At 59.7% G+C, this 9,314-nt stretch overlaps 2 protein-coding genes across 3 annotated transcripts; one reads left to right on the top strand and one right to left on the bottom strand.

Moving 5' to 3' along the window:
- Nucleotides 1-2,539: 2,539 nt before the first annotated feature.
- On the bottom strand, nt 2,540-4,116 carry LOC104642710 (survival motor neuron protein 1-like). 2 transcript variants are annotated; one of them, XM_075776379.1, is made up of 6 exons: nt 4,066-4,116; nt 3,651-3,854; nt 3,254-3,565; nt 3,046-3,171; nt 2,874-2,962; nt 2,540-2,618 (listed from the first exon to the last, which is right to left on the bottom strand). In XM_075776379.1, exons 1-5 carry the CDS (start codon nt 4,090-4,092, stop codon nt 2,882-2,884), a joined length of 750 nt encoding a protein of 249 aa, XP_075632494.1. In that variant the 5' UTR covers nt 4,093-4,116; the 3' UTR covers nt 2,540-2,618; nt 2,874-2,881. The 2 variants fall into 2 exon arrangements, 1 of the variants encoding a protein (XP_075632494.1); XR_012838973.1 differs by lacking the exons at nt 2,540-2,618; nt 2,874-2,962; nt 3,254-3,565; nt 4,066-4,116 and having other exon boundaries at nt 3,045-3,171; nt 3,651-4,031.
- Nucleotides 4,117-5,354: 1,238 nt separating this feature from the next.
- Nucleotides 5,355-7,115, top strand: GADD45B (growth arrest and DNA damage inducible beta). The gene is made up of 4 exons (XM_075776512.1): nt 5,355-5,519; nt 5,622-5,723; nt 6,065-6,278; nt 6,423-7,115. The coding sequence occupies exons 1-4, from the start codon at nt 5,482-5,484 to the stop codon at nt 6,534-6,536; spliced, it is 468 nt and encodes a 155-aa protein (XP_075632627.1). The 5' UTR covers nt 5,355-5,481; the 3' UTR covers nt 6,537-7,115.
- Nucleotides 7,116-9,314: the final 2,199 nt, after the last annotated feature.

The raw sequence follows: 9,314 nt of genomic DNA, 5'->3' as shown, positions 1-9,314 counted from the left end.
GGAGTATTTCAGTACCAAATTCCTGCAAAAGATCACGTCCTAGCAAAGACACAGGTGAATTTGGAGCTATCACAAATCTTCCCCATACCATTTTCTCTGCAATGATAATTGGAAGTGGGGTTGAAATATATTTTATTTCTTGTCCGACAACCCCTCTTATAAGTACCTTCTCTTTAGAAATCAATGTTTGTGGGAGTACATAATTCAAAAGGGACAAAGTTGCTCCTGTGTCTACTAAAAATTCAACAAAAAGTCCGTTTACCTTCGCAGTAATTTGTCCATACTCATTTACCTTCACTCCTTCATTCGACATTTTCGCAGTCCTTCGGTAAGCATGGAATTCAGCTCATTAATTTTCTATTGTGAGTGAGGGCGCGGTGGCTATGGTGGATTTGAGCCTCGTCCAGCACTTACTGGGCGGAGTGGGCACTCTCGCTGGATATGGCCTATATTCCCACAATAAAAACACTCTAAACGATTAGGATTAGATTGGTGAAGAGAAGAAAGAAAGGGAGCCCTTCCCCCACATCCCCTTCCTCTTGGCGTTCCCCTTGAAATTCCTCTGCCCCTTCCTCTTGATTGATAATTCTGTGTAATTGCTGCAGCCAACAAACTAATTTCTCTCTCTTTTTCCTGTCGCGCTCGTTTTCTTTCCTGTTTATTTCTCTCGTTCTCGCTCTCTTTTGTTTTGCTTCATCTCTACCATCAAAAACAAATGCAGCAATACTCAGTATCTTAGTTTCCCCTTGCCACCCAGGCATGTGCTTTTTAAAATACTTATTTATATCAGGAGAAGACTGCTCCACAAATACACTACTAGCCAATGGTTCTTGAAAATTTTCTCTAGTCATTCCCCCGTATTTCAACAAGGTAGTTTTCAATCTGAGCCAATAAGCGCTGGGGTGTTCATCAGGTTTTTGTCTGCATTCAAGGACCTTTGTCCAATTTGTAACGCTTTCGCCACATTGCCGTATGGCCTCCAATAATTGTCCGATGGCTGCCCGATAAGCTTGCGTTCCATCGGTTGTGGCTAAAGTCCAATTAGGGTCCTCAGTGGGCCAGGGATTTAATCCTTGACCCCTCTGAGCAATTTCTCGGTCCTTTTGAACAATTTTATCTCGCTCATCCATCTGGACTAGTTCTCGCAACAAAGTTTTCATGTCACGCCAATTAGGTGTATAATCAGTGACTACTCCAGATAGCATTTGCGCACATTTTTCTGCATCATCTCTTAATCTTGGCATTTTTGCTTTGCCACATAATCAAATCACCTTGTTTCCAAGGTTCGTGGCGCATCACAGCAGTCACTGCAGGAACTTCAGGAGGAGCTCCTGGTCCTGCTCTGGGATTTGGGATGTAATCCAATTTCACGGGAAACATCCCTGCTTGGGGAAGGTCAGTTTCCTCGGCCTCAGCGGGCAGAGGGAAGTGGGCTTACCCGTGGTTTAGATGGCTTACGTCTTTGACAAGACCAATCATACCAAATATACCAATAATCAATATTTTGACTTGCAGTATCTTCTAAAATAGTCCTTGAAAACTTTAACTTATGGGGCTTAAAAGTTCCTTTGGGAGGCCAAATATCCATGGGTCCTCCCCCTCGAGTGCGAGTTAGGAATGGCCATTCCTCCTGACACAACACAATCAGTCTTGTCTTTTGCAAAATCTGTGCCCCGTAAACCTTATTCCAATTTTCCAAAACCTCAGCAAGGGGCGCCCCCCCCCCCCCCTTCAACGCTGGGTGTATGTCCCATTTCTTACTTCTTTTCCTCTTACCAAATCTTTTAGCAAGTTTAAACACAAGAGTACTCCCAGTATCGTCTGGAAACACCCGTGGCCAAGTCTCTTAGGTGAACTCACCTATTTTGCCGGCAACGAGCGTTGGTCACGGGTTTGTCCAGAGAATTAACTGGTGCTTCTTCCTCTTGCATCCTAGGGTCCCATCTGGGTCGCCATCTGTTAAAGAAAAAGTCTACCAGACGTGAGTTACCCTAGGTTTGCTTTATTGCAGCGCTGGATGCACGGGGGGAATAGCTCCCCCAAACGTGCATGCCAGGTGATCACCAACATACAGGTTATATAGAATCAAAATATACATATTCATTATTTTTCCGAGAAAAGGCAGTCCTACGATAATCATTTCTTGGAATCCATTTCCATATTCTCCTCCCCATCACGCATGCTCAGTGATTTGAGTTGGTGGCCCTCAGGGGTCTCTGGTGGTCGTCAGTGATCTCGCACCCGTGTTCGCTGGGTGACCCTCTTCTTGCAGGCATGCGCAGTATCCTCGCTGTGGATACACTTGTCCATTACAACTTACTTCCTAAGATTAATATTCCCGGGCCTATTGTCTGGTTGGGTAGGGACTGTACAAGGAACGTAGCAGCATTGTACGTTGCCATGGTCAGTTAGCTTCAGTACCTGTTACCTTGATTACAAACCCCTTTCCCACGATTATAGGCTTTAAAACAGTTCTAGGCCTTAAGCAGCTTTCTAGTTAATATAAGTTTTCTTATAGCTAAGCGTCTATATTTTTACACCAGGACCCCCCCGGGGGGGAGCTGCCCCCTCTGCAAGCGAGGGGAGGGCAGGAGCACGGCAATGCCTGGCAGATCCAGCTAGAGGGAAGTAGACACAGTTGAGCAGCAGGGAAGGGATGATGGTTATCCCAGCCGCCCAGCCCTGTCCCCCACAGCCACATCAACTCCCCCAGCATCTCCATGGGGTCCCCCAGGTCTGCAGTATCCCTATGGGTTCCCTCCCAGGTACCCCTGAGCCCCGCCCCCAGCAGGGTGGTGATGCAAGAGCAGGGTCCTGCTAGGGAGCATGGGGACAGGAGGAAGGTCCCAGCACCAGAGTGTCCCCAAACCTACCTGCCCTCCTAGCTGTGTAGGAGCTTCTTGTACGTGTGGCCCTGCCTCAGGGGGAGCTTGGCAGCCTCCACCCGGCCTTCCTGGAGGCCCTGGGGCAGAGAGGATTGGGGAGTCATGGAGGGGGGCTCTCTTTCCCCTACCCATCCCATTTGCCCCTTGCACCCTGCTGTACCATGTAGAAGCCGGTGTGGTACCCGCTCATGTACCAGGCCATCAGCATCGCAGTCAAGGCATCCTCCTCCTCCTCTTCTTCCCACAAAGAGTGCAGTAGGGCCAAGGGCCACAGTGGGGGCATCACCTGCCAACAGCACCCCCAGGCCCTCAGGGAGAGATGGGGGGGCATGGGGTGCCCTAACACCAGGGGGGTGGCAGGTACTTACTTCAGGGGACCAGGGGGAGCAGGACCCCTGCTTGCCCTTCCTCCTCCTCACACCTGGGGGCAGCTCCCACGACGAGGGGGTGCTCAGCTGGTGGGACTCTGCATGGGGACCCTCGCCCCCTGGGGTGTTGCTCCCACCCCAGGGTCCAGGTCCGGGGGGCAGGAGATCGGCCAGCACCCGCTCTTCAGTGTTACCGTAGCCGTCGAACTCCACCAGGCAGGTGCCGGTGGCGGGGTCCAGCGCCCGCAGGCGGGCGGGGTACAGCAGCCCGTCCCCCGCCCAGGCGGTGATGCAGGCGTCGCCCACCTCCCACTGCGAGGACACGGGGGTGGGGTGTGTCACGGAGAGACAGCGTGGACCCCAAATCCCACGGGGCTCGGGGACGCCGCTTGCTCACCTGGTGGCCTCCCTCCTCCTCGCTGGGGGTTACGCTCGAGGTGGAGGTCTCGGAGCCGCCGTCCGACCCCTCATCCGGAGCATCCTGGGGGAAGGACGTGAGGGGGGAGCGGAGCGGGGCCGCCCCTGGGATCGCCGCCTTCCCCCAGGACGGGCCGCCCGCCGGAGCGGGGAGCCCCGCGTCGGAGCCGGCGCGGTCGGGACCCTGCGGGCAGCAAAGGCGGCGTCACGGAGCGGGATAGGGGCACAGGCACCGGTAGAGGCATCCCGTTCCCACCCTGGACACCGGCCGGACCGGAGCTTAGAGACCTCCTACCACCGCCGGTCTGGTCCCCCCCCGAGCCGCACTAGTCCAGACCGCCCAGACCCCCCAGCCCCGCTGCAGCTCGGTGCCGGCTCCCCCAACTGATGCCCACCCACGGCCCCGGGGCGCTCTCGGCCATGAGCCGGTGCGGGCGGCACCACCCCCCGCACGTGGCCCCGCGCCCCGCCTGCAACCCCCGGCCCCACCCCCAGCCGCCCGCGCAGCGCCCTCTGGGTAATGTAGTCATTTGTCACTACTACACTTCCCAGAGGGCAGTGCGGGTGGGATAGAGAGCGGGCGGGCAGAGCGCCGTCGCTGCCTCTTCCGCCCCCTGCTGAGGGGGCAGTGTGCGAGATGGGGAGCGCGGCCAGCGGTGCAACGAGTTGCGGCGGTGCTCGGCGGCGCGGGGATATGGGGGTTCTCAGCGGGGACGGGGACATGTGGGGACACGCACACGGTGCCAGCCCCGCCGCGGGCAGGGCACGGCCCCGGCGGGCACATGGCGGCGTCGGGGACACGGGACACACGGACAGTTTAAGGGGAAACTGAGGCACGGCGGGCCCAGCGGGTGGGCACCCACACACACCCCAAGGCCCCAGGGACACGCAGCGGGACACGGGGACCGAGACGGGGCGACCGAGGGGGGACACAACGTGCAAAGCCCGCGTGTACACGCGTGGGGGGGCGGCATCACCGTGGGTGGGCGGTGTGAGCGTGTGAGCAGCACGCTGAGCGTGCAAGGGCGCGGGGCGAGCCCGGGCATTCCCGGCAGGTGGCAGCCGCCGCACGGCTCAGCCCCGGAGCCCGGCCCGGCCCCGGCCCGCCGGGTCCCCGTTGCCCGGCTTTGAGTGCACCGACCTCCCCGTTACAAGTCCCGCCGCACGGATCGAGCTCCCCCCCCCGGTACAGCCCCCGACCAATGGGCAGAGCCCCGCTGCCCCCACCGAACCCACGGTGCGCGGACAAACCCCCACCGCGGTGCACGGACCGACCCCCGGTGCACTGACAGACCCCCGGTGCAGTGCAGACCTCGGTACACGGTCAGACCCCCCCGGTGCCAGGACCCCTCCCAGGTGCAGGGACACCCCCCCCCCCCAGGCGGTGCCAGGACACATACCCCCGGTGCCAGGACACCCCCCCCTCCGTGCTGCCCCCGGTCCCCGCACGGCCCCGGGGCGGGGCAGTTTCTGGGCGGGGGTTTCCCCGCGCGCGCCCCCGCCGCACCGGCTCATCCCCACGTGGGACCCGCCGGCGGCGTCCAATCCCCGCGGCGCCTGCCCATCGCTTTGTACCGGGCCAGCCAATAGACGAAGCGGGGCCGCCGGGCGACGCCCCGCCCCTCCGCGGAAGGCTATAAAAAGGCGGCGCCGGGCGCGACGGAAACTGATCGCATCACGCTGCAGCTGCGCTCAGGGGCGAGGAGCATCGTGACAGCACCGCCGCTACTCGGGATTATCGTTCTTGGGGTTTGCTTTCCCTCCGCGGAGCCCGCGGCCCCTGGGCATCCGCCCCGGATTACAATTGCACCATGACCCTGGAGGAGCTGGTGCCTTGCGATAGCAGCAAGTAAGTGCGGTAGACCCGGGGCTGGAGGAGGGAGAGTTTGCTGTGGGGGGGTCGTTGCTGTCGCCGCCGTTGTTTACCGGCTGCCTTGTCCTCCTCCCGCAGAATGCAGGCGGTGAGCGAGGCGGTGGAGCGGGTGCTGGTGGCGGCGCAGCGGCAGGACCGGCTCACGGTGGGGGTCTACGAGTCTGCCAAGCTGATGAACGTGTGAGTGTCCCGGGGGGGTCTGGGGGATGCGCGGCTGGCACAGAGGGTGCGGTGGGTGTCTGTCTGGGGGGGGGCGGGCGGGCAGCACCAGCACAGTTCGCATGGGGGAGTGGGGGGATGTATCTAGGATTGGGGTTAGCACAGGGTTGGCCCTTTCCAAAGGGTCTGGGGCGGGGGGGCTCCTTGGAGCAGCACCAGTGCAGGGGGTTCTGTTCCCCATCCCTTCCCTATATGCAGAGAGGTGGCCCCAGTGATGCAGGGTGACACTGCCAGGGTGGGGAGCTGTGCCATGCAGAGGTGCTCTGGTTCCCATCCCCCCCCAATGCCATGTGCACCCACAGGGACCCTGACAGCGTGGTGCTGTGTGTGTTGGCCACCGACGAGGAGGACGAAGGTGACATCGCCCTGCAGATCCACTTCACCCTTATCCAGGCTTTCTGCTGTGACAACGACATCCACATCCTACGCGTCTCAGGCATGCAGCGCCTGGCCACCATCCTGGGTGAGCCTGAGCCAGGTGCTGAGTCCCGTGACCTCCACTGCCTCTTAGTCACGGTGAGTGCAACTGTGATGCACGGCCACACACCGGCAGTCCCCTGATTCATGTTGGGCACCATGCCAGGGGTGGGAGGGGGATGGGGGACTCAGGGCCCTGTGTTGGGGCGATGGTGGCACTAACCTCATGGTTCTGCTCCCCAGAATCCACACACAGATGCCTGGAAGAGCCAAGGGTTGGCGGAGGTGGCCAGTTACTGCGCTGAGAGCCGTGACAAGAACCAGTGGGTGCCATATGTCTGTCTGCAGGAGCGCTGAGCTGGTCCAGCCCATGCCTGGCTCTGTACCTGGAGGAGGAGAAAAAAATAAAATGGCAGGAAAAGGCAGGAGAGGAGACATGGCCAGTTAAAAAATACAAACCAAAAAACCCACCGATTTTATTTTTTCTTTTTAACCGGAGAGGAGAAAGGAGCAGCCCGGCCACACCAGTGGGCATGGGAAGGAGTTGAGCAGTGGCCGTGCTGTGCCGGCAGCCCGGCGGGATGCTGGCTGGAGCACGCCAGAGCCATGCTGAGGAGCTGTGCTTGGCCACGGGGACTGTGGGACCGTGCCAAGGAGCCCCGGGACGGGCACGGCGGAGTGTGGGGAGGAGATGGACTGTTTTGTTTTCTTTTTTGGCATTTGCGACTTGACAGAGGCAAGGACTGTGCAGTGATGGATTTTTTTGCAAAGGAACTGCTTTTTCCAAGGGATACATTACTGTCTGCAGTGATGGACCTGCGACACCAGTTTTTGCACTCGAGTCACTGGGAGACCCTGATCTGAATTTATTCCAGAGTCTATTCTTGTACTGATTTAAGGAAAAAATAGTTATTTGCAATAAAATATCTAAAATCATGTTTGTCTGCCTTCCTCTGCTCTGCTGGAGCTGTTCCCACGGGGAGCAGGATCAGCTGCTCCTGGGGGCAGTTTGAGTGGGGAGGCGGCCCCCTCAGCTGTGCTCCCCACCTCTTCCTGGGGCTCTGCAGATAATAGATTGGGGGGAGCATTGGCTGGAGCATTTCTCACCCATGCATGGCCCCCCCAGGCTGCCTGGGGGAGGAGGAACACACACACATGCACTCCCACACACACTTCTCTGAAAAAGAGTCTGTCCATTGAAAAAAACCTGATGGCTGCAACGGTGGGGCTGGGAGCCCATGCCTGCCCCGATGGAAAGCAAGGCACAGCCCACCCAGGGTTCCTGCCCCCACTCCCGGTGGGTGAGGGCTGACCTGGGGTTTAGGGATCCAGCACATGCACCCCTCTCTGCAGAAACTGCAGCTTCCCTCTGGCTGCCTTGCCATGGGATCTGGGACCTCCCACCCACCTGTGGGCTGAGCCCTGCCGGGGCCAGGAAACCCACTGCCCCCAGCCTGTCTGCTTCCAGAATTTCCCCTGCCAGGACTCACCCATGGCTTGGGGGGGGGGGGGGGGGGCTGCTCTGACTGGCCCTTTCCTCCCCCAGCTGTGGGGCAGGACACCCCACCTGTGCAGATAAATCTTCCTCACACCTCCACAAACTGTGGGCAGCTGTGAACACCCCCCCCCACCCCCAGAGAAGGCTGCCTGGACTCCTGGGTTCTTCTCCCACAAACACCCCCACACACACACCCCTCCCCCTCAAGGTGGGCGCCTGGATGTGGGGACATGGAGAGTGGAGTGCTGCAGCCAAAAGGCTCAGGGGAAACTGAAGCAGCGACCTGCGGGTGGGGGGGTGGGAGGGCATGGGGTTTCCCCCCTCCATGGGTAGTGGGGACCCTGAGAGGTCTCCAGAGCCCCTCTTTGGGGCAGGAGCCATCCTGCCTGGGCATGGGGATGTGCACACATGCATGTGCATGCATATGCACACGCATGTGCCTGCTGGGCCCCGGTGCAGTACAGGAGCTGCAAGCCCTGCTCTGAGCATCCTGGCATCAGTGTGTCAGAGCACTCCCCAACCTGAGTTCACCCATGCTCATTCTTGCCCCAGTTCCACAGGCACACACATGCACGCATACACAGACAAGCATGCACATGTGACATCCCCAGGCACCATGCTGTGTGCACCAGTATCATGCCAGGGTGACAGTCCCTGCCCCAGCCCAGCCATGTGGCCAGGGACACCCCATCCTGCTGGGGCACCAGGACTGGCCAAGGACTGGGCTCTCTGCCAGCCCCATGGCTGCTGGGACGGAGCTGGAGGACAATCCCACCTGGCTGGGACACCATGTCCATCCTGCCTGGGGACGAGGTGACTGTCCCATCTGCTGGGGACATGGTGGCTGTCCCAGGGTAATGCATATCTTGGGGACATGCCCTGTGTCCTCCTTTGACTGCAGGAGGAAACTGAGGCACGGAGGGACAGTGGCATGAGTGTGACAGCTCCAGCTGAGGCCACTGAGGCACTCGTGACTGGTCCCAGCCCCCAGCCTCCCTCCCACCTGCAGTGTCACAGGCTGGAGCCATCCCCGGGCCTGTGGGAGCGTGTGCCCCTGTGATGTAGCCTGGAGGTCCCAGGGGACCAGGTAGGGCCTTGGTGGGGGCAATAACCCCCCCATGCATGGAGTTGGGCTGGGTGCCCCAAACCATGCCCCCTCACCCCACAGCCAGGGGGGACACATGGCAAAGGACCACCCAACCTGGCCCACCAGGTCTGCCCAGCCATGCCTGCAATGAGCTGGCAGGTCTCAGCTTGGAGCCAGGGGCTGCTTTAGTGGGGGCAGGATGGGGCCCTGGTCCCCGGCAGGGGGACAGAAGCCAGCCCCATGGGGAGGGTGAGTTCTGCCTGCAGCCATCAGCGCCCCCAGGCTGTACTCACTAAAGTGGGGGAATCTGAGGGAGGGATACAGAGGGACAGCACTGCCCTGGGAAGCTGTGGGGTGAGTCACAGCCCTGAGCCTTCTTCACCTGACCATGCTCCTGGCAGCTCAATCCTCCTGTGCCTCAGTTCCCCCATCTACGGAAAGGCCGAGTCATTCCTCCCACAACTCAATTTGGGAAAGGGAGAGCCTGAGCCCTGAGTCTGGCTCCAGAGGGTGGAGGTTTGGTGGGAATGGGGACCCCCACTTTTGAGCA

This window comes from Balearica regulorum, chromosome 26, assembly GCF_011004875.1.
Source record: "Balearica regulorum gibbericeps isolate bBalReg1 chromosome 26, bBalReg1.pri, whole genome shotgun sequence".
Classification (NCBI taxonomy): domain Eukaryota; kingdom Metazoa; phylum Chordata; class Aves; order Gruiformes; family Gruidae; genus Balearica; species Balearica regulorum.
This window is presented reverse-complemented; position numbering and strand designations above follow the sequence as displayed.